This window comes from Pantherophis guttatus, chromosome 1 (assembly GCF_059756535.1).
Source record: "Pantherophis guttatus breed Tessera chromosome 1, ASM5975653v1, whole genome shotgun sequence".
In the NCBI taxonomy this organism is placed as follows: Eukaryota; Metazoa; Chordata; class Lepidosauria; order Squamata; family Colubridae; genus Pantherophis; species Pantherophis guttatus.
Genome location: NC_142063.1, coordinates 17,441,205 through 17,466,498, shown reverse-complemented (window position 1 = coordinate 17,466,498; position 25,294 = coordinate 17,441,205). Strand labels below are relative to the sequence as shown.

Below are 25,294 nucleotides of genomic sequence, written 5' to 3'. Positions count from 1 at the left end.
CAAACCCCCAGCACCCCACCCATGCTTTAAGCTCACACCAACTGCTTCAGTGACTCCATCCAGCCACCTCATTCTCTGTCATCCCCTTCTTGTTTTGCCCTCAATCTTTCCCCGCATTAGACTCTTCTTCAGCGAGTCTAAGAAATACACCCTTTCTAAGAGACAGCCAAGGCACCAAAATAGTTTACAGGGGCTCAACTCCCTTCTTTGCCCAGCACCCAGGGGAAGAGCCAGGTTTACATAGCCTTCTGGAAGGCCAAGAAAGTAGGAGCCCTCCATCTTGTTTTGGGTTTTGTCACTCTGTATAGGCAGTAAGGAAGATGACTTTGATGGAAATATCGCATAGGCTAAAGGAGCCGAAGCATTTTTTTAAAGTCCACAACAGCCAGAACACATTAGTAAACAGCACAAAGCAACACCTCCCTAATTCACAAGAGCATAAGAAGGAGAAGGAGGAGGCATAGCACAATCAGACTTGCAAAACTCTTGTTATAGCCAGTGTCAATCAAAGTAGTTTTAGCTTTCCTGTGCACTTGATTTCATGGTCTGGTCTACTTGAGTGGGGCTGATTCTAGCGTTTTACCAAAACAGATGCTCAGCTTCATTAACCAATCTCTTTCTCCCCTTCTAGAGAATGAAAGGACCCGAAGTCATGGCATTCCTCGAGGAAGGGAAGCGTATGGAACGTCCATCCAGCTGTCCAGAAGAGATGTACAAGTTGATGAATCTATGTTGGACTTACAAGTAAGGCGAGAACCACCACCTTCTCTTTCGGTTTGGCAGCAGAGGCATGCTAAGAGTCCCTCAGCCAAGGAGGATCACATTTCTAGACTCAGAAAACGTGCTTTTCTGTACCGATAAAGAAGAATATTTGTAGCTCAAAGCTGAAATGAGGAGTCTTTGGTGCTCTCTGAAATCGGTTGTTTTCTTGCAGATGTCTGTAGAGATTTTCAGCCATCCAGGTCATGGCTGTCCCAAAGGTGCTTTTTTCAGGAGGCAACTGGACTTTCTTGTTTTTTATTTGAAGATGTTTCGCTTCTCATCCATGAAGCTTCTTCAGCACTGACAGAATTGTGAGTTCCATTCCCCAGAGCTGAAGAAACTTCTTGAATGAGAAGCGAAACATCTTCAAAGACAAATCAAGAAAGTCCAATTGCTTCCTGAAAAAAAGCAACTTTGGGATTTTCTTGCAGATGTTTCATTACCTGATGGTGTTACCTAGTTTGCTAATGAAACATCTGCAAAAAAACAATCAAGCTCAGAGACCATCAAGGACACCTCGTGTTTTTCTGTTGCAGCGTTCGCCTTTTGGAACATGACCCTCCCTATGATTTTGCAAAGCCTTGAACTCTGAAAGTGTTCCCAAGCATGAGGGCGGATTGTTGCAATTGTCATCTCGACATTTTGTCCATACCTGCAAACTAGGCGTGGGCTCTACTTACCTTTACTTTGCAACGCATGCACAGAAGCATTTTGATGACGTCGGAGTCGGTGGGTGGAGCCTCCCGCCGATTTTACTACCGGTTCTATAGAACCGGTGCGAACCGGTGGCAACCCACCACTGCTGCAAATACCTCCATGCTAGAGACCAGATTTCATTGGAGAGGGAACTTTGCCATGTATGTAGGTGTGTCATTCAGACAAGTTTATTTTACCCTTATTTCTGACATGTCTACTTTCTTGTTCCCAGATGGGAAGACCGCCCAAACTTTGCTGCTGTGGAGACACTGATCCGCACATATTATTACAGCATTGTTGACAAGAAGGAAGAGATGTCGTAGAAAAAAAATGTGATGGACATCATGGACTCATGAAAATCGTTGGAAGGCACATGTGCTGCATTACCTCTTGCCAGCTTCAGCATTTCTGAAGGGATGGTGTGCTGCAGAGCTCCATTTTTTTTTTCTCAATCATTCAAAGAATCTCCCACTCTCTCCCTTTTTACCTGGGACAGCAGGATGCTCATGACTGTTAATACTGTGATATATATATATATTGAACAAATCATAGGGAACATTCACCAAGGAAATATCTTAGGTGCAATGTTGACCTTCCAGTTTTTATTATCTGTTAATGAGACTGTGGGGATTAGAATGTTGTGAGAGCTCCCTTGGGTTAGGAAAGGAATTTTAATTTGGGGGCCATTTCTGTTTTATGCTTGTTTTTTGTTGTTTTTCCTATGTATTTGTTGGATTGTTGTTAATTGTTTCAGATGGGAATGTACAAAAATGGGAATTGTATATGCTGCACAGGGTCATTTTGATTGGACTGGCTGATCAGCACTGTAAAATAAATAAAAATGAAAAGCATCCATTTCTCCGCTATAACGCCTCGATGCTTACTCCTTTGCAACAGACAGAATCACAGAATGACAGAGTTGAAAGGGACTCTAGAGGTCTTCTAGTCTAACCTGCTGCTCAAGCAGGAAACCCTATAGCATTTCAGTCAGATGGCTGTCTAATCTCTTCTTAAAAACCTCCAGTGTTGGAGCACCCACAACTTCTGGAGGCAAGCTGTTCCACTGATTAATTATTCTGTCAGGAAATTTCTCCTTAGTCCTAATTTCCATCTATTGCTTCTTGTCTTACCTTGTCGTACCTTCAGGTGGTTTTCAAAATAGGTTGACCCCCTCTTTTTTGTGGCAACCCCTTAAATATTGAAACACTGCTATCATGTCACCACTAGTCCTTCTTTTCATTAAACTAGACAGATCCAATTCCTGCAACTGTTCTTCATATGGTTTAGACTGCTGGATCTTAGGGGCAGTGAGTCTGGCAGCTTCCCTACATCTGCTCCAGGGGTGAAATGCTACCGGTTTACACCGGTTCGGACAAACCAGTAGCAGTGGCGGCGGGTGGTTCGGAGAACCGGTAATGGCGTGTCAGGTTAAATGTCTAACTATCTTACACAACAACCCCACAGCCCGGTGAGAGTTAACAAATCACATATCCCATCATCCCCATAACCACACCTTACCTCCTGACTCCTCCCCCTGGGTATAAAACCTTCCACCACAAGGTCATCCAGCAGTTCCAGATGTATACCTGCAAGGGAAAGAACAAAGGTCAGTTAGGTTTAACTGAATAGGCCTAGGATTAATTCAGGCCTGCAATAAAAGGATTTAAGAAATATATATATGCTTGTCTTGTGAGTTATTGGGTCAGATCCATCCCTATAACATGGCGGCAGCGCAAGGCTCCGCCTACCCACCTGGACATTGTTATTTCCTGGTTTTAACCAGGAAGTAACCTGTTTTTTACCTTCTGTGCATGCACAGAGGGTACAAAATTGTGCACGTGCAGCGCACACACTTCCAAACCAGTAGGGAAGATAAGTAGATTTCACCCCTGAACTGCTCCCATTTGATGCCTTAGGATTGCAAATCCCAGAATTCCTAGTCAGCTGTTCCAGACAGGGGAGGGGGGGGACAATTGGAAAGTGAGATTGGTCACAACAAAAGGGTATGACAGGCCATCAAAACCCTCTTCAAAAGCCAGCAATCTCAGGGTTCCCACATTGTGTCTGCAGAGTATGGTTAAAAATGTCAAGATGTCAACCATGATGTTTTTTAATCTGTCTTGCATATGCAGTGTGTGTAGAAAATGGATGGAGCTAGCTGTCTTGATGTTTTTGTTCTGCAAAACGTGAAATCTGCTAAACATGGAAAGATTAACTCCTCTTTTGTTTTACAAATGGAACAATTATGCTTTTCATGGATGTTCTGGTTTCCCTGATCCTTTTCTGGCTGGCGGTTGGCAGGAAAAACCTCTGGCGATTTCATGATTTTTTAAAAAGATGTCCTGGAAGTGAATAGGTATAGGAATAATTCTCAAAAATATTTGCTACAAAAAATATTTTAAAGTTAGCCCTGAGAAATGCTGGATCAATATGTTCATGAGCACACAGTAATTCTGTATGATGCTTTTATGTGTGTGTGTGTGTGTACGTGTGTGTACATTTGTGCAAAGTAAACTCCAAATATTGGGAAAGCAAGCAATTCCTTTTTTTAAAAGCAAGAATAATATTTTTATATATTTTAATCTGCAATAATGTAATCAGGGTTTCTTACACTTTTTTTTTCTCTCAGGACTTCTTCCCACTTTTAAAAATTATCCAAGACCCAAAAAGAGTTCTTCTTTTTATAGGTTACATTTATTAATATGTACTGTATTGAAAATTAAAATTGATGCGCCTGCTGCTGCTACCGCTTCTCACAATTGTTTGGTGGGATGTTAATATTGTATTCTATTTCAACATTGGCTGGCAAATAAATTTGATTTTGCAGATCCCTGAGAGGATATTGGGGATATAACAGCTATATTTATTTATATTTATATAATTAAAATAATTATCTTAATATATAATATAAAAGCTGCTGCAAATTCCATATTTTGGATAATGGGGGGAATGGTCAGGGTAAGGTAAAAAAAAATCAAGATAGCGGCTGCAACAATAGTGACATCAAACTACTGCCTGTTTTTTATGTACATCACCCACACAACCCTATAAAAAACAGGTGGAGCTTTGATGGCACTATCATAGTTGCCATCCTAATCTTTTTGACCACATCCTGCATACATGGAACATTTTATGGTATCACCACCCTAATTACAGAGTTCATATCCTGGAAAAAAAGTCCTTAATCTCACAATAATAGTTATGGATTCCTATCAGGAATGGCCAAATTCTGAAGCATATCTATCTCTTGGGCACCCCTTAAGTCAAAGTGGAACTCTTTCCTAGATTCTACACCTATCCTTCTGAAATTAAACAGGCTTAATTCGGTAACAGTATTTGCTAAGATAGATATCATTTTAAAAAAATAAAAATTCCAAAATGAAACAACATAAGGTAGGGTAGGTGAAATAGGTCTATATGCTAAACAGAAGATGTTCTTTCTGACTTAAAAGTTGCAACTATGTTCAATTCTGCAAGTTTATTAGGTAGTTTGTTTTTCAATTGTAAGTCATTCTCATAATTTTCCATAAATATGTTCCATAAGTATGTTTTGGGGGGAAATTTCAGAATGAAAATGTGACCTTTGCACAATTCCTCTGATAGTTATTACAAAACAATATACTAAACATTTCTTTAAAAAATTTAGCTCCTTCCTTCCTTCCTTCCTTCCTTCCTTCCTTCCTTCCTTCCTTCCTTCCTTCCTTTCCTCCCTCCCTTCCTCCCTCCCTCCCTTCCAAGTACTGAATCTGGATTTAAGACCTGTATCTGGATTTAGGACCTAATGTGTGTAAGACAGAGAAAACAGTAGAGTGAAGAAGCTAAACCCTGAATTAGGGAACATATTTCTTTTGCTATCTGCTTTGCCTATCTATTAAATATACTATTCCTAAGTAGTGGTATCAGTATCAGTTGGATCCCCTTTAAATGTAATGTATAATATAATAGTGGATCTCTTTGCAATGTTTCTCCATCTTAAAAATACTTCTAGCAGTTCTGATCACTGAACCTCTCAGAAATAGTTTATTCATTCCAAGAAGTCTATGAGAACGGACCATCTTATCATTTTTTTTCCTTTGTGGAAATGTGATACTTGCAGAATAAGGTCCAATGGTTTTAAGGAGCAGCTATCTTAAAGAAGGAAATAATTGGTTTCTCTTATTTAGGACAAAGAACCCAGAGGGTTGATTCCCAGAAGGTTTGGAAATATCTTTCAAAATGAATGAGTATAAAAAAGAGGATTTTGACTGAGAACTGAAAAGAGCCAGAATGTCTGCAGGAGTTAAGAAAAAGTCAATGCTAAATCTTAGTGGTTTGTGGGGCTGGTTTTAGAATTGACAATGAAGATACTGAAGTGGTAGATAGCTCTTGACTAGCTGATAGGATCAACTAACAAGTTAGGAAACAAGCAGTGAAGAAATATGCTGTAGACTAGCACTTGGTAGAGCAGCTATGAAGATCTTGGCAAAGATATTGAGATGTTATGAAGATCTTGGCTGAGCATGAAGCAGCTATGAAGATCTTGGCAGAGATATTGAGATGTTATGATGTGTCTACCATAAAGATCAGAATTATGCAAGCAATGTTTTCCATGTGGCATTCTATGAAAAGTTGGACTTTGGTAATAGTGTTGACACTTTTGAATTTTTGTGTTGGAGAAGATCCTGAAAATACTGTGGACAGCCAAGAAAACAAACAAATGGATCATTGGATAAATCTACTCAGAGTTCCCACTCAAGGCTAAATGACTAAGCTCAATTTAGGTCCTTAGGTGAAAACCTAATTCTCTGGAGAAGGATCTGATGCAAAAGTGGGTTTCAGCAGGTTCTGACCAGTTCTGGAGAACCGGTAGCAGAAATTTTGAGTAGTTTGGAGAACCGGTAGTAAAAATTCTGACTGGCCCCTCCCCCATCTATTGTCTGTCTCCTGAGTCCCAGCTGATCAGGAGGAAATGGGGATTTTGCAGTAACTTTCCCCTGGAGTGGAGTGGGAGTGGAGATTTTACAGTAACCTTCCCCTGCTACACCCACAGAACTGGTAGTAAAAATTTTTGAAACCCACCACTGATCTGATGCTGGGAAAGGTGGAAGAAAAGAGGAGGAGAAGATAATAATTGAAAACAAAGTGGATAGATTCAGTTACAGTAGCAAAGTGGCATTGGAGATTCTGTTGGAAAATCTAAAGCAGGGCTGTCAAACTCCCAGCCCATGGGCTGGATGTGTCATGCACCAGCCACACCCATTCCCGGTTTAGCGAAGGGTCCCAATACGTCACATGACGCTGCTGTGACAACGTGAGTTTGACACCCCTGATCTAAAGGATCAATTTGGGGTCATATAACCATGGAAAAAAATCTATGTTAAGCTGCTAAGAGTTGACACTAGATTGGATGGAACATAATCAATCTTTATCGGCAGTATTGTGACTTTTTTTAATTTTTGTTGAAATAATGCAGTACAGGTTTTAAAAAGATGTATTAACTACCTGGAGGTCTCTTATTGGAATGTGCAACGTGGTTTATTGTTGGAACTGATTGTTGCCTAATTTGGAGAATACACAACGTGTTTGTTTATTGATAGAATAATAGTGAATAGAATTGAAAAATATGAAGAGCAGAGCAGAGCGTTCCTCCTTCACATAGGAGGAATATCTTCTTTTAAATAGTTTGTTGCAACTCTGATTAGGCAATAACCGTTATGTACAAATTGGATTCTTCTTTTGGGTGATGAACTCTCACAGTTTCAGTCTTAATAAAGTAAATGACTTTCTTACTGGAAATCTAGTCAAATCTTTTCACTATTTTTTTCCCATGGGTTTTTTTTTTTAAGTAGTTCAGATATGTGTTGAGATTAGCTCACAGACGTGAAGAAATGAGAGGAATCTCTTCATCAGTTTTTAGATTCTATATAATCCACTGTATTGTTTTATTTTTATTTTTAAAAGCATTTTATCAGTTGCCAGCAATTCACATCCAAGATTTGTGTTAAATTGCAAAGAAAGAAGCGGTTCTGTGTAATAGCGATGCAGCCGTTTCAGTATTTCTGTATCACATGGTCAATTTCTTGAGAAATCTTTTGTGTTTTTGTGGGTCTGTTGTGTGACTGTGTGCGGATTGTAGAATTATATTTTTTAGCTGGTTCTGGTTTTTAACTTTTTGATCATTTTATTCTCTTTGATTATATTCAATTTTTATCTGCAGAAAATGCCTCAGCAATCCCATTTAGGGACCAAATGATATTATCAATAATTAAAACTATTTGAAAGGCCCATGAAATGATCCTGCTTCTTCTTGTAATATGGTACACTGAGTGCATAATGCAAACCTTTTACAAACCAATTGTCCATAGCAGGAAGCTGTTTTTTTTAAAAAAATTCCAGGTTTTTTTTGTTGATTTCTCTTCCTTTTCCTGCTATGATAAAGTTATGCCAGGTAAAACAGGGTTGTAATTTTTATACTGAAAAGATTAAGGTAATAATTATAACAGGGGGTTGGCAGAATCTGGGGATTCAAAGGGAACAGTGCTGATTAGCAGTCCTCCTTTTACAGGCAGAGAAATCCAGAGACTTTCTTCATTGGAAGGGCAGATATTTGTATAAAACCCTTTTCCACACAGCATTTCTTCCTGACGGAAGTATTCATACAGGTAATCCCCAATTTACTACCGTTTGTCTAGTGATCATTCGGAGTTACAACAGCACTTTAAAAAGTGACTTATGACTATTTTTCACACTTATGACTGTTGCAGCATCCCCATGGTCACGTGATTAAAATTTGGAAGCTTGGCAACTGGCATGTATTTACAGTGTCATGTGATTTCCTTTTGAGACCTTCTGATAAGCAAAGTCAATGGGGAAGCCAGATTCACTTAACAACCATGTTACAAATTTAACAGCTTCGATGATTTACTTAACATCTGTGGCAAAAAAGATCATAATCTGGGGCAAAGCTTACTTAACAACTGTCTTGCTTAACAATAGAAATTTTTGGCTCAGTTGTGGTCATAAGTCAAGGACTACCTGTACAATACATTTAACCTAATTACTGAATTAATCAATGTTCTTGTTCTTCCAATACAATTAACCGTAAATTAATCAAACAGGCTGGACTCACCTAACATAGTATATTGGAAAAAGAATGTAATCACAATGAACACTAAACAAGCTTAGCATGATATGTAAATGCACAGGTTAAATCTTTACATAGTTAAATTTGTTGGAATTATAATGCAATCTTATCTCCAGTTATCAAAGAGCAGGTGTAAAAATGAGGACCCAGTTTGTGGGGGCAATAAACTGACTTTGTACATCATACAAAAGTATGAAGGCTATTGCTTAACACATTGTAAGCCGCCCTGAGTCTCCGGAGAAGGGCGGCATATAAATCAAATTAAAAAAAAAAAAATTCTGACTAGAACTAGAAAAAGTACCCTCCTGAACCCCCAAAAGACACAAGGCTAGAGCATCTGAAGGACTACAGCAGTGTTTCTGAACCTCAGCAAATCTGATATTTCTGGATTTCAGCTTCCAGAATTCCTTAGCCAGCCCATATATTCAAAGTTATGGAGGTTGAGGACAGAGGTGAAATCTAAAATTTATTACTACCGGTTCTATGGGCGTGGCTTGGGGGGGTAATGTGACTGGGTAGGCGTAGCCAACTTTTTTTTTTTTTAAAGCATTTTTTTTACAACCTCTTCAGATGAAGAGGTTGCAGAAAAAAATGCTTTTAAAAGCCTCTGACGATTAGGCAATTCAGCTGGGATCGCTAGAAGCTTTTAAAGGCATTTTTTTTCCCCTACAACCTCTTCAGCCAACACAATACTGCCTTAGGCCGTAGGATGTCAAACCACCCAGTAGGACTGTTTTACTATTATCCTTCATCTTTCCTTTTACCTATTCCTTTAGGTAAAATATTATGACTATCACTTTGTTGTTTGTATCTTATGATTTATGATGATTGCTTTTATTTAGTATCCTATGACTATCACTGAATGTTGTTTCTTATGATTTAGGATGATTGTATTTTATGATTATGATCTATGACTTATCACTTTGTTGCTTGTATGTGCACTGAGAGCTTATGCACCAGAGATAAATTCCTTGTGTGTCCAATCACACTTGGCCAATACAGAATTCTAAGTTCTGGAGTATAAAGAGAAAATAAAGAGATTTGCTTGAAATAGAATGTTTTGCAGCAGACACAGATTTATCACTGTTGGTGTTCATATTTGGTTAGGAGCTCTAAATCCCAGCTTTCCATATAGCCTCTAATGCCATCCAATCTCTTTCATCATGATGTTTATACTTCATAAATAGCAGCCACAAAACCTGCAGCATAATTTAAAAACAAACCAACCAAAACACATCTATAAATACTGCTGCTCTACCACAAAGTTTTCAGAGAATGAACTAAATCAATTGATCCATTTTTGCACCTTGAATGCTATGTGTGAAATCCTGCTAAAATACCAAAATTATTTTTTAAGAGCAGCCAAAACTTTCCGTTCCATGGAGCACATAAACAGGACTATATAATCTATTTATTTATTAAGAAAGTTTATAGGGTCACCCAACTCTATGTAACCCCTCTGCCGTTCAAGATATATGGAGAGAAACTGCAGCACAGTTGTGAATGCTCCAACACTGGAAATTTTAAAGAAGAGATTGGACAAGCATTTGTCTGAAACGGTATAGGGTTTCCTGCCTGAGCAGGGGGTTGGACTAGAAGACCTCCAAGGTTCCTTCCAACTCTGTTATTCTGTTCTGTTCTGTTCTGTTCTGTTCTGTTCTGTTCTGTTCTAAAAGAATAATGTTGGCAATCTGAAACACAGTTTTGCTGAAAGGATAGCTCTCTCTCTAGTGTGTGCGAATCCACATCCACCCACCTAACCCAGAGAGAGAGGTGGGGAGAGAGGAAGAGAGAGAGAGAGAAAGAAAGAGAGAGAGAGAGAGAGATTCTGTTCCAGTGACTCATTTCCCACTTTCTTATGATAAAAGCAATCCCACCAAACCTAGGGTGTCCTCCCTCCTTACATAACAGTGACATCAGTGCCATCTTTCAGGTCGAAGCAAGCAAGCAAGCAAGCAGATAAGTTGCTCAAGACTACTAACTACTACAGATTTTCAGAGTCTGTAATCTCGCATTCAATCTTTGGTGCTGGCAGGTAAGCATCGTCTTCTTTTCCTCCCTTGATCTCAAGATCTGCATTTGCAGTTTATCTTTACTTTTTTGGGCTCACCTGTTTTCTGATCATATATTACATTGAAACACAAGCCATCCAAACAGACCAGATTTTAACAAAATAGTAAGCCACCCCTCCCTTCCTGCATAAAGCAACCAACATTAACCAAATTTCATCTATTTGGCATCTATAACTTGGAGGTTTTTAATTGAGCATTTGTAAAAACCATCACAGAATGTACAAAATGAAACTATTGTTTATTTCTCTTTAGGGGCAACTGAGAAGTCCAAATTGTCCAGAGAAAATGAACTGTGTTCTCCAAAAAGGCCTTTGCTCAGCATAGTCCCATGCATTTATTCAGCATTTAAATTCTAAATAAGTATATACGATATTACATACTTGTACCACAATGAAGTCAAGTTTAGATGGAAACAAATTCAGTTTGTTTCTGGTAAACAAATTTAGAAGACTTTCTCCTTGTGTGTGAACACCCCCCCCCCGGTTCTCTGTTCTTCTTTAATCATTTCTAACCTTTCTTCCAATCTTTCTCTCCCTTCATACAATTTCTTTCACTTTCTTTCTCTCCATTCTCTTTGGATTTTATTCAAAGTCTTTGGAGTAAATGATTCCTCTTGACTCCATCCTACTTCATATGACTGCCCAGAGTAGCTGGGAGTTGGACAGCATATAAATTTAATAAATTATTCAAATTATTATTATATATGTTTTTGGATACTTAGCCAGAGATTTTCTCCTAAAATGTTTGCTCAGCGTATGTAATGTATGTGTTTATTACAGTATTTCATAAATCATCCTGGTAAATGGATGGGTTTGTTTTGCTGAGGAAGCAGAGCCTCAAGAAGCAGGCTTTGTGGAGATCATAAAAATCATATTAAATCTGAATTTGCAATTGTACAACAAATTTCTTTTCAAAATAAGCATATAGGAGAGGAAGGTATTTCACCAAAGAAGGGATTTTGAAACTCAACAGAGAGATCCTGAAAAAAGGCAATATTTTTAGGAAATGGATCACAAAATGATTTATCTATGAAGATTTTCATTAAGTCCTAAATTATCCCATATGCATTTTGATTACATCAAGACCCTCCCATCAAAGCATATCTGTTGTTATCCGCGCTAATCACTGTTTTCCTCTTTTCGGAGTTATCATACAAAATTTCTTAGAAATTGTTTGCAAGCAGCCAGAAAGTAGCCATCAGAAATGTAATTTCCAAATAAAATGTTTGTAATTTAGGATTCAGAAATTAGCAAATATTTAGGAAGAAACAAGTATGGTCTTGTGGAATTATTCTGGTTTATTAGTTCATTAAATTAGTTGGATCAGATGAGACAAGATTTGGATTAAAGTTAAGATACTAATGTCCAAAATGTATGAAAGAATTGGGCAATAACTTACTGTCCAGCCAAGATTCAACATGATGCTGGAAATCTGATCTAATAAATTATTTTTATATCAGGCACAGTGACAGCCTTGTAGAGTATTCCGTTTTTTCAGATACCTAGTATAGGGTAAAATTTAGTTGAGAGATAGCTTGGTGATGGTTAAAGTTAACAGGCTAGAAATTGAGAGACCATGAGTTCTAGTCCTGCCTTAGGCATGAAAGCTGGTTGGGTGACTTTGGCTACTCGGTATCTCTCAGCCCAACTCATCTCTTAAGGTTGTTGTTGTGGGGAAAATAGGAGGAGGAAGGCGTGTGGAATATGTTTGCTGCCAAAAAAAATTGCCAAAAAACCTCCAGGGAGTTGTACACATCTAGCTTTATAAACGGGACTTCTAAATTTCAAAACTGATTTGCACAACAAGTTAATGTTTGAAGTGATTTTGTTGCTGCTAAAATTGTGCTAACTTGAATCTAGAATGTCCAAGGGATTCACAATTACACACTGGATAGTTAAAATTCTGAAACAAATTTTTGTGTTAGAAGAAATGTTGCCTTTGCGGAACTTTCTAAAAAAAAAATGACCCTCCATTTATTCGCTGCTGAAAAAAATGTAATGCTATTGAAAAGACATTAAAGAATTTCCCTTTTTTATTAATAAAACGTCTAGCTTGGTTTTCAATTTAAAATAAACTCAGAATGACCTTTTTTGCCAATTGAAACAATTGGTAATAAAGCTACTTCATAATTTAAACCTTCTTTAAAAATTCTGTATCTTTTTTTAAAAAAATAAACAAGGTTAAAAATGGAATAAGAATGAAATAGAATATCGACAACAAACGTAGTTTCTTTCCATAGAAACATTGAGCGGGAGAGAAAAACATTTGAGAAATCCTAATTGGTTGGAACTGATGAACATAATTGAAAAGAGATTTACTTATTCCAAGTATTTGGTGGTCAAATGTAGAGCTCAGAATATAGTTGGGGAGATATTTATTTGAGATATTTGTAGCCCAACATTTCATACAACCTGGCATCTTTGACTTTGTGTTGTGTGATCAATGGGCTAAACAAACTAGCAACATGTAACATTGGAAACATGTAACAGACATGGAAAGACCTCTAGATTCCTACAATGGAAGTTAATGGAACTGGCTGATATGGAAAAATTATTTACTTTGATTAAAGAAAAGATTTTTTCTAGCTTTGTTTCTATGTGGAAACCAAATTTCACTTTTTGCTTGTAACCAAAAGAAATGCTATATTCATTTCAGAAACTGAGAATTAGAATTGCTTATGGTAAAATAAATACAGCATATTATTGAATTTTAAATCAAAAGATTAAGGTATTTTGCTTCTCTAACTGTATCAAAAGAAAGTTGGAAGCTCCCTCACAAATATTTTTTTCTTTCTTTATTCTATTATACCCCCTTCCTATTTTTTCCTTTTAATTTATTTGCTATATTTTATTTTTTCTAGAAATTTAATAAAGTATTTTTTTTTAAAAGAGAGAATTAAACATTGCAGTTTTAATAAATCTTGCTGATTTGCTGATCCCTAATCAAAGGAGAGAGAAAAAATGAAAAAGAAACAACTTTTCCAGGATGCAATAAAAATATAATCTAGAAAATTGGTAGAAGCTTGTTCTTAAATTGGTCTTTTAAATTAATTTTTTTGAATACCTTATTTTTGGCGCTGTGATATTTTCTCATCTCTCTTGCTCCTAGATCTTTTTAGATGCTTCTTTGATGCTTACTCAGTGTAAGTATAATTACTCAGCATCTAGAGATCGGCTGTATATTACAGTTACGCTGTTTTGTTTCAAAAATAGAGGTGTTCATTTTACTTTTGATTTGGTTGTGATCCAATCATCGCTGTCCTCTTAGCCCTCAAGATAGATAAGGATGGGCTAGAACAGTTTTTCTCAATCTCAGTAATTTGTGTGGACTTCAGCTCTCCAAATTCTCCATCATTATTGAAAGTTCACATTTTTAAATTTGCCAAGTTTAGAGCCTCATCCTATCTAAATCTGGCCCAATTGCAGTCTTTTGTGATTCAGATAGTTTTCCTTTTTGCATTGAACAGTCACTAAAGTGTAGAATAGAACAGAATAACAGAGTTGGAAGGGACCTTGGAGGTCTTCTAATCCAACCCCCTGCTTAGGCAGGAAACCCTACACCACTTCAGACAAATGGTTATCTAACATCTTCTTAAAAATTTCCAGTGTTGGAGCATTCACAACTTCTGCAGGCAAATTGTTCCACTGATTAATTGTTCTAACTGTCAGGAAATTTCTCCTTAGTTTTAAGTTGCTTCTCTCCTTGATTAGTTTTCACCCATTGCTTCTTCTCCTGCCTTCAGGTGCTTTGGAGAATAGCTTGACTCCCTCTTCTTTGTGGCAGCCCCTGAGATATTGGAACACAGCTATCATTTCACCCCCAGTCCTTCTTTTTATTAAACTAGACATACCCAGTTCCTGCAACTGTTCTTCATTTAATATGTTCACTAAAAGTGAACATCAGCGAACATTCACTGAAAACCTCCCTCCCCATAGTATACGGTGCTCTGTTCCCCAAAATGATGTACGCAGCTTCCTCCTTCCTGGCTTTTTACCCACAAAAGTCTTATTATATCTGATTTTATGAGGAATTATATCAGAGGAATTATATTGTTATTGTTTACTATGTTCTGTTGGAAGCAATGCCACAGAGAAATGCTACTAAAATAAACATGTGCTGACCTTTGAATAATCTGTTTCATAAAAATAGAAGCTAATAGTGCTATTTTAATTCCCCTGATAATTGGAGGTAAACTTAGAAATATGAGCATGAAATTGAATTCCAAAATTACTTAATACTGTTTAAGTTATGTTTACTGTTTATACTGTATACAGTATATACAGTATATACAGTTTACAGTATATACAGTATATATACTGTTTAAATAAGGGGTGATTGATGGACTAAATGAACCAACAACACACAAGAGAATTTAACATTGGCGATTTTAATAAGTCTTGATATAGGATCCGCTGACCCCAGATCAAAGAAAAGAGAAAGAGAGAGAAAAAAAGGAAAAAGGAGATACATTTTCCAAGATGCAACAACAACAACAAAAGTAAACCAGAAGATATATACAAGCTTTTTTTTAAATTAGGCTTTTAAATTTTAAATTAAATTTTAAACCATTTACTTTATTATAGAAGAGTTATTCTTTAAGATTCGGCTTTATCATTTCATTTCTTTGTTCTTCTAAATTCTTTCAACACCCAGTTCTATCACCATACATGTATCTAGCTTTGGTTCCTGCCACCTGTATCTGTTTTTTCCTTAAAATTTTTTGTACTCTTGCAAAATTAGAAAAGATTTCTGTACATCAGAAATCAAAAGAGCAATAGGTGAATTATCATAGTCAGAAAGTAATAGAATTTTCAATCAGACTTTATTTATTTATTTTAGACAAAACTTTTCAATAGATAAATTCTGGGCAGTAATATTCAAATGAATTATCTTTAAGGACCTGATTAATATGTAAACTTCTAGAGTAAATTAGTTAAGAATTAATTGTATGAGATGCGTTTAATTAAGTAAATTTTACTTGAGTTATGTTTACATCTAGTGTTTACTTAAACTGTGCTTAGTTTTCAGAATAACTTTCCTTCTTTAACTATAGTTAATCTTGTAACACATGGAGTTTAATTTTTAAAAAATGCAATTTAAATTGTTATGCAACTTTTCTGAATTTATACTATGTTTAATGGTTTGCTCCCCCAATAACTGTGAATAGTGGAAAGCAGCTGCTATTTTAGAATAGAATAGAATAGAATAGAATAGAATAGAATAGAATAGAATAGAATAGAATAGAATAGAATTCTTTATTGGCCAAGTGTGATTGGACACACAAGGAATTTGTCTCTAGTGCATAAGCTCACAGTGTAGATATAAACAGCAAGTAATAGGTCATATATCATAGTTACAAACAATAATTGATAAATTAATTAAACAAGTGTTGGTCTGGTAGAACATGATATTCTGAGACAGAAGAAATAAATAAAGGGTATCTTTCATATCCCTAATACGGAATTCTCAATGAGATATCCTCCAAATTCAACAAGACTCCAGCTCTTACACTTTCCAGCCATGCAATTCCAACACATCAAAACTGTACCCCAATAAAAGATTGGCCTGAGATCCAGCTTTATACTGGATTTTTAAAAATTTAGTTCCATATACTTCTATTCTTTGTCAGCCTTTGCCTGCTCCGTTCCTCTCCCATTCTCTACATCAGTATTTCTCAACCTTGGTAGCTTGAAGATGGGTGGACTTCAACTCCCAGAATCCCCCAGCCAGCGCTGCTGGCTGGGGGATTCTGGGAGTTGAAGTCCACCCATCTTCAAGCTACCAAGGTTGAGAAACACTGCTCTACATCGTCAACAGTGCAAAAATTGAAAGAACCTCTAGTTAGCTGCAAAGAGTTGTTTTCTCTAACTTTTAACTAATCTCCCTTGGATTCTGATCACCCTAATATGGCAGAACTACTCTCCTAATATCTTGTGGGGCAGGACTCAAGAGGTTGTAAAAATATGTGCAGATATGAGGCTGACTCTTGACAGCAAAGTTACAAACAATACCATACCTTTGAAAAACAAGAACATCACAGGGGGTTTTAAGATGCATTCAAAAGATTAAAAGGTTTAGTTTACATAAATTTCTGAACACTTAAACTCGATAGCTATTCTTTTGACAGTTAATCGGAGAATGGGATGAGGTTCTGAAATTCGTTTTCCAAGTGCCTTCCTGTTTTCCAGGCAACGAGAACACTGATATAATGGATTTAAATTTTCAGAGATAGCCTGATATCTTGAAAGATCAATTGCAGAAGAGGAGCGGAAGCAGAGGTGGTATTCAGCAGGTTCTGATCAGTTCTGGAGAACAAGTAGTGGAAATTTTGAGTAGTTCAGAGAACCGGTAAATACCACCTCTGAATGGCCCCGCCCCCATCTATTCTCTGCCTCCCGAGCCCCAGCTGATCGGGAGGAAATGGGGATTTTGCAATATCCTTCCCTTGCCACGCCCACAAAGCCACACCCACAAAGCCATGTCCACAGAACCGGTAGTACAAATTTTTGAATCCCACCACTGAATGGAAGGCAATTTCTTTTATTGGATGCCAAGTTTCTATTCCATTCCTAATGTTTAGTGTCTGCAAAGGAGAGGTCCAAAAATTCAAGATGGATGGCATAACCACACAAAGTAACAACCTCCCTTTTTAAAATCTGCATCATGACTGCCATCTTGATTTTTTTTTTTATATCTGCCAGGATACTCCAAAGCATACAAACAAAGATCCAAAGCTACTAACCAAGGTTTAAAATGAACCAAGCTTTTCACGCTATTCTCAGCATTTTCACAAGCTTGATTAAGTGTGGCTTGAGTCCCACAACATCTCAGGGAAGAGCTTATCTACTTCCTTGCCTCCATGCATTGATCAAATGCTTAAAAAATAAAACAATAATCTGTGTTTGTGGCCTTGTGGTCACAACATTTATAAATGAATTACAAGTGTGAAAAAAAAAACCTTAACAACTGTAGTGTTTAGGTCCAGATTTCAGTGAGTCAACGCTCAACTCTGATTATTAGAAAGACTGGGAAGTGAGGCCTTTCTCTGTCAATTCTGACTACAATAGCCAGATTTCATAAGTATTGCTATCTCTCTCTTTTTTCCCTCAAGTTAAAGCATCCAGCTCTTTGAACATTCCCCTCTGTTCTTCATTTGTAGAGAAAATGTGCATTCCCAAGACTACAAAGCTAATAGCTATAAACTCATAATATTGGTTTTATTGGAAGGTGAGCATTATGGTTCCTAAATGTCACTTTGGGCTTCGATTTAAATAAATTAAACCTCCACAAGTCAACCTATCACACTGGATAACAACTCTTACCAGTAGAAAATTCCTCCTAACTGTCCACCCTCAGATAGAAGCTGGGTGTTATATAGTTTTGTATAAACAAATCAAACGCACAGGAATATAAAGGTGGGTACTTATGTTGGTGGTAATCATTGTGGAAAAAGATGTTGACATAGTAGTTGAATATGAGTCAGCAGCAACGAAGGTAAATGCTATTTTAGGATGTCTCAACAGAAACTAGATGGTTTCCCAATCTTGGGAATTAATTGTTCTACTTTATTCTAGTTTGATCAGACTACACATCTCAAGTTCACTATCCTGTTTTTGGGGTACTACATTTAAGGAAGATTCATGGAAATGGGTGAATGGGGAATAATGGACTTAAAATACAGGATGGTAGATTCTAGATGAATATAAGGGGGAAAAAAACCTATATAAAAGTAAGGAAGCAAATCAACAGTGCCTATTTCTATGATTCATACCTTATTTTACTGAATAAACCATCGATTATTGGAATTGCACATCATGCAAAATTGCTATCCTTCACTATGATTCTTTCTAGAGTTGTTGTGTGAATGTATGAGGACAGAGAAGATACAACTTATGTTTTATCCAGGAGTACAGAGGTAATCAATGGCTTCTGAACTTGGATATGAAACAAGCAAACACTGGCTTGGCCAAGATAGAATGAGTCTTCATGTAGACTTTGATAGCTTTTGATTTTTCAGGCCAATAATATGAAATTTATCAACATGTAGTTGAAAGTTATTTCAACCATAAGTATTGTTTTATAACCTCAAGTATTTCCTCTTCTCCCACGCAAGTTGCAATTTATATCAGTAATAAAAGTAGTAGCTGTGGTTAGAGCTAAAAGGGGAGTGCGTGACATTTTTAAAAGGTTGCAAAGTTCTTCCTAATACTGTAACACATCACTTCTAGGTAACTGACATTCAACTTTCATCAGTGAGGCAGGTTTCATTTCAGATGTGGTTTTCTGTGATCATCAAAAATCTTGGATTTCTATTGTTGCCTCCATTGGTAACAAAATCCACCTCAGGGTTGCCCAGTTTTTTTCTAAAAGATAGATCTCCTTTTTTCTTCCAGAACTAGAGAAGAAATATATTTATATCAATATCCTGCTATGGATGGATGCATGCATGAAGAATTCCCCAGATATTTTCAAATAGCATCGGGAATCTAGAGGGATCTTGGCTTAATGGTATGGAGGTGGGTGGATTAATGATCAAATTCAGTACAAGGAGGTTTCCTATACCCCATTCAACTTGTTCTTTTCTTCAAAATCATAGAGAACAGGGCCCTGATATTTAGAGAAAGTTTAGATATAGGAAGATGATCTAAGTTTTGGTTCCAGATATAGCTAGAAAACCCTGGAGAAGAATTGCCTGACTTGATAGACCAGGCTACTCCAGATGTTTAGGTCTATAATCCATCAGGCATAACCATTGACTAGGCTGTGAAGCTGACAAAGTTCAACTTCCTTCCATGAAGTTGACAAAGAAGGATGCATCTTATGGAAAACTGCTATAAACAATATGCAATTAGAAAATCCTTGTTTGGTTAGTCAGGAAGCAGTTTTCTCCAGGGATCTGGCTTTGCTTCACACATAGGACTATGAACAACCATGATCTGGTCTAGTCAGTGGACTTGGACTTGTGGCATCATTCTAAGCTTATGTGTGTTTGCAGTGGATCAAAAGACAAGGCTGCTGTAACAGGAAGTTGCAAATAATATTTGAGGTTCGTGAGTTCATATGTTTTTGTGCAACAATTCAGGGTGCTTTCCATTAGCATGTTCATCAATTTCTATTTGTTCTTACCACCTACACAATATTCAACACCTGGATTTCCCACTATTAAGACTGAGAAGTTTGGCATTATGGGTTATATGTTGAGAACTCAGCATCTTGATATATAAAAGGGTGCTATACAGACTACAGAAATACACTCTTTGCCATGGCCACAGAAAGTAGGCCAGAAATAATACGCAGAAGTTGCAGCTACTGGAGTTTTGTTTAAATACAAGGACAAACTTCCTAATTGTCTATACAACAGTGGAACTGTCTTCATAGAGTGTAGATTTTTCATCTCTAGAGATCAAGAGAGCCATCTCTTAAGGATGGCTCAATTGCTGTTCCTGTACATTGCCAGAAAATTGGCCTAGATAATCTTCATGGTCCTTTCTCACACCACAGTTGATTTTCTAAGCCCACCTCAATGGCCAAAGAATCCAATATCTTCGGTTAAGGAGCAAGATTTAGAAGGCATAAATTCAGCTTGCTGGGAAGGAGCTAGTTGCCTGAAATCATGGATCAATCATGAGCAGAAAGTCTGTATCAGAAAACATTAAAAGCTACAAGATGACTAAGAATCAGAAACTGGATCTAGAAGCTATAAGTTAAGAATCAAAAATGTACACTTATCAGGAATCATAACTCCTGTATTACTATAAACCCAGACTTGAATACAGGATTTAGAACTTAGAATCAAGGGCCGTATGCCAGTGGTGGGATTCAAATTTTTTTACTACTGGTTCTGTAGGTGTGGCTTGGTGGGCGTGGCATGGCTTGGTGGGCGTGGCTTGGTGGACGTGGCAGGGGAAGGATACTGTAAAATCTCCATTCCCTTCCCACTTCAGGGGAAGGATACTGCAAAATCCCCATTCCCACCCCACTCCAGGGGAAAGTCACTGCAAAATCCCCATTTCCTCCCAATCAGCTGGGACTCGGGAGGCAGAGAATAGATGGGGGCGGGGCCAGCCAGAGATGGTATTTGCCGGTTCTCTGAACTACTCAAAATTTCTGCTACCGGTTCTCCAGAACTGGTCAGAACCTGCTGAATACCACCTCTGCCGTATGCCATGACAAGGAGTTAGAAGGTTGACATCATAGACTGGGACTCAAAAGTCAAGAGTGGATTCATGGATGCAGAGTCAAAAAGTTGCACCCTCAGATCGGAAACTGTGTTGTGGATACCAGAAAATAAAGTTGCTTGAGAAAATTCAAAAGTGGTAAAGAAATCTTTTCTGGAGTTACTCTAGTTCTATGTTTTGAAAAAAAGGACATTCTCACAAGCAGCTGTTTATGTAATGTGCTGTTCATTAGCGTATAAAATTTATTTAAAATGTGTTCATTTACATTTCTCACCTAGAGTGAAACTGAGCATGCCTCATGAAATCAGTTATGATTCCTTTGATTCTTCTGAAGCAATCTTTCAAAATCGAAAGTCTGTCATTAAAAGCAGTGTCTGTGCTGCAGAATAAATCAAATTAAAAATAAATAAATTTCAGGTCTCTGCAAACACTATCAGTGTTTGCAGAGGTAGCCCTCGATTTATGACCACAATTGACCCCCAAAATTATATTGCTAAGTGAGACATTTGTTAAGTCAATTTTACTCCATTTTACAATTTTTCTTGCCGTAGTTATTAAGTGAATCACTGTAGATATAAAGTTAGTAACCCAATTGTTGAGTGAATCTGGCTTCCCCACTGATTTTGCTTGTCAGAAGATTGCAAAAAGGGATTACATGACTCCAGAACACTGTAATTGTCATAAATATGAGTCAGTTGCCAAGCATCTGAATTTTGATCACATGACCATGGAGATGCTGAAATGATTGTGTGAAAAATGGATATAAGATACTCTTTTCAGTGCCATTGTAACTTTGAATGATCATTAAATGAACAGTTGTAAGTCGAGGACTATCTGTATTCTGATACACTAAGACCTCGTGCTACCACTAAACCAATATTATGGTAGGAAACTTAGTTTTTGCCATGAACCTCAGTAGTTATGATATGACACCACAAATCTCTGACACCTAAACTAGGATTTAGATGAGAGTTTTTTAAACTTGGCAACTTTAAGAAGTGTGGAGTTCAGCTCCCAGAATTGATGCTGGCTGTGAATTTTGGGGAGTTGAAATCTATAAATCTTAAAGTTGCTAAATCTGAAAAATACTGGTTTAGATTTTTTTCTGTGTCTCTTGTTTACCAACTCTTTCTTTCAAGTAACAATCGAATCGAATCGAATCGAATCGAATCGAATCGAATCGAATCGAATAGAATAGAATAGAATAGAATAGAATAGAATAGAATAGAATAGAATCCTATCTAAATCTGGCCCAATTGCAGTCTTTTGTGATTCAAATAGTTTTCCTTTTTGTATTGAACAGTCACTAAAGTGTAGAATAGAATAGAATAACAGAGTTGGAAGGGACCTTGGAGGTCTTCTAGTCCAACCCCCTGCCCAGGCAGGAAACCCTACACCACTTCAGACAAATGGTTATCTAACATCTTCTTAAAAATTTCCAGTGTTGGAGCATTCACAACTTCTGCAGGCAAGTTGTTCCACTGATTAATTGTTCTAACTGTCAGGAAATTTCTCCTTAGTTCTAAATTGCTTCTCTCCTTGATTAGTTTCCACCCATTGCTTCTTGTTCTACCCTCAAGTGCTTTGAAAAATAGTTTGACTCCCTCTTCTTTGTGGCAACCCCTGAGATATTGGAACACTGTTATCATGTAATCCCTTGTCCTACTTTTCATCAAACTAGACGTACCCAGTTCCTGCAACCGTTCTTCATATGTTTTAGCCTCCAGTTCCCTAATCATCTTTGTTGCTCTTCTCTGCACTCTTTCTAGAGTCTCAACATCTTTTTTACATCGTGGCGACCAAAACTGGATGCAGTATTCCAAGTGTGACCTTACCAAGGCATTATAAAGTGGTATTAACACTTCACGTGATCTGATTCTATCCTTCTGTTTATGCAGCCTAGAACTGTGTTGGCTTTTTTGGCAGCTGCCGCACACTGCTGGCTCATATTTAAATGGTTGTTCACTAGGACTCCAAGATCCCTCTTACAGTTACTTCTATTGAGCAAGGTACCACATATACGGTACCTGTGCATTTTGTTTTTCTTCCCTCAATGTAGAACCTTTCCTAAATGTAGAAACAAACCAAGACACAATCTAAAACTGCCTCAAACTCTGGATTAGACCTTCTAGTATCTTCTGACCACTCCTCCTCTCCTTCATGTACCAATCAGGAAACAACAGAAGTGATTCTCTTTCCTGTAGAAATTGGGAAGCACCATCTTAAGTTTCTTTTGAATTCTGAGCATTTGAGCATATTTTTTGCTCCCGGATGTACTAAGCATGACTGAGTAAAAGTGGGACATAGCTAAGAAAATGTGGACATCTAGTAACCCTGTCGATTCCAGAATGGACGCAAAGGCCAACTTGACAAGGCAAAGAATAACTTTAGAGTCAAAGAATAAGTAATACATTTCTATCTTCCCAGTATAATTTCCAAATATTGTGTTATAAAACATGTATGATTCCAACCATCTGGACACCTGGTTTGAGAAATCTACCCTAAAATTTCCTCTCAAAAGTGCCTCTTAGCACCCGATAGTAATCCTGCCTGTCAATTGGAGTTTCAGTTGAATGAGACACACTTTTGACCCACAGAATTAAGAAAACATGTGTTCTCTCTCAGCTGCCCCTAGATTTTGCCCTTTGCAGCAATATATATATATGTATGTATGTATGTATGTATGTATGTATGTATGTATGTATGTAAAGGTAAAGGTTCCCCTGGCACATATGTGCTAGTTGTTCCCGACTCTAGGGGGCGATGCTCATCTCCGTTTCAAAGCCGAAGAGCCAGTGCTGTCCAAAGACATCTCCGTGGTCATGTGGCCAGCATGACTAAACGCCAAAGGCGCACGGAACACTGTTACCTTCCCACCAAAGGTGGTTCCTATTTTTCTACTTGCATTTTCTACGTGCTTTCGAACTGCTAGGTTGACAGAAGCTGGGACAAGTAAAGGGAGCTCACCCCGTTATGCTGCACTAGGGATTCGAACCGCTGAACTGCCGCCCTTTCAATCAACAAGCTCAGCATCTTAGCCACTGAACCACCACATCCCTTAGGTAGGTAGGTAGGTAGGTAGGTAGGTAGGTAGGTAGGTAGGTAGATGATAGATAGATAGATAGATAGATAGATAGATAGATAGATAGATAGATAGATAGATGGAAAGAAAGATATAGATAATGTAGATATGGTTCACACAATCACCCTAAACTTAAATCTGGGGTCATAAAATCTAATTGCTGTTTAAACCATGTGTAATGGCCTAATAATCAGATCTTCTTCTGGCTTTAGCCTGCATTGCAACTTGTTTAGAAAACTGTTGTGAAAAACCAGCCAATGAATTCTGGCAATAGGAGATCCCAGAAATAGGGCTCAGGGGATCACAAGATGCCATTCTTTGAAAAGGTAAGATTGCTGTTCTCTTTCTTCTTCCAGGGTGAGGTAGCAGATGAGGTGGTGAAAAGGAAATTGTGGTTGATCTTACCAATTTTCCAGGCGGGTCTGAAGTGATTCAGAGTTGCAGCACTAAGCAGACTGAAAAGGTCAGGCATCCCCAGCTCTTCTGTGATTTCACTGCACCTTCAATATCGACATCAAAACAAGAAGAGAAAGCATCCTGTAAGTGCTGAAACCTGAATTATGTTGCAAATCTCAGGTAAACCTGGGGAAAGACCAATGCTGACAGGGTTGATTTTTGTGATGTTAGCCTGCAGAAACAGCTAAGTTTTGAAAGCATGGTTTTCTGCTTCATTTCTGGATCCATTTCTATTGCTAACATCCACACAAATTCCTGCTTGAGCTGTTTGACTTTGATTTTTTTCAACAATCAATCAATTTATGGGACTTTTCATCTTAGGGTGTGGGCAGGGGTGGGTTCTACTTACCTTTACTACCGGTTTCCAATGGGACCGTGCGCTTGCGCTTCTGCACATGCGCAGAAGCTTCCTGATGATGTCCGGGTCGGTGGGCGGAGCCTCCCACCCAATGGTGGGATTCAGCCAGTTCGCACCACTTCGAGAGAACCGGTTGTTAACTTTCTGAGCAGTTTGGCAAACTGGTTGTTGGAAGAAATCATTAGGGCAGAGAACCGGTTGTTAAATTACTTGAATCTCACCACTGCTCCCACCGGTTTTACTACCGGTTCTTGCGAACCGATCTGAACCAGGGGCTCCCACCAATGGGTGTGGGGATAGGCTTTGAGTAGGGGCATCTACAGTTGAGGAATAGCACAGTGGTGAAATCCAATTTTTTTTACTACCAGTTCTGTGGACTTGGCTTGGTGGGTGTGGTGTGGCTTGGTGGGCGTGGCTTGGTGGGCATGGCAGGGGAAGGATACTGCAAAATCTCCATTCCCTCCCACTCCTGGGGGAAGGATATTCCAAAATCTCCATTCCCACCCCACTCTGGGGCCAACCAGAACTGGCATTTGCCGGTTCTCCGAACTACTCAAAATTTCCACT

At 37.9% G+C, this 25,294-nt stretch overlaps 1 protein-coding gene and 1 long non-coding RNA gene across 2 annotated transcripts in view; one reads left to right on the top strand and one right to left on the bottom strand.

Annotated features, from left to right (window-relative positions):
* ZAP70 (zeta chain of T cell receptor associated protein kinase 70) overlaps nt 1-2,313 on the top strand; it is a 45,779-nt gene extending 43,466 nt beyond the window's left edge. Inside the window, exons 12-13 of the mRNA XM_034437758.3 lie at nt 632-744; nt 1,691-2,313. Of these exons, the coding sequence (XP_034293649.1) occupies nt 632-744; nt 1,691-1,781 (204 nt within the window). The 3' untranslated portion in view covers nt 1,782-2,313. The remainder of the gene's footprint in view (nt 1-631; nt 745-1,690) is intronic.
* Nucleotides 615-24,403, bottom strand: LOC117677514 (uncharacterized). Its single transcript, XR_004594799.2, has 3 exons — nt 24,319-24,403; nt 2,977-3,044; nt 615-696 (listed from the first exon to the last, which is right to left on the bottom strand). It is a non-coding gene; the product is annotated as an uncharacterized LOC117677514 (long non-coding RNA).
* Between the last annotated feature and the right edge of the window lie 891 nt (nt 24,404-25,294).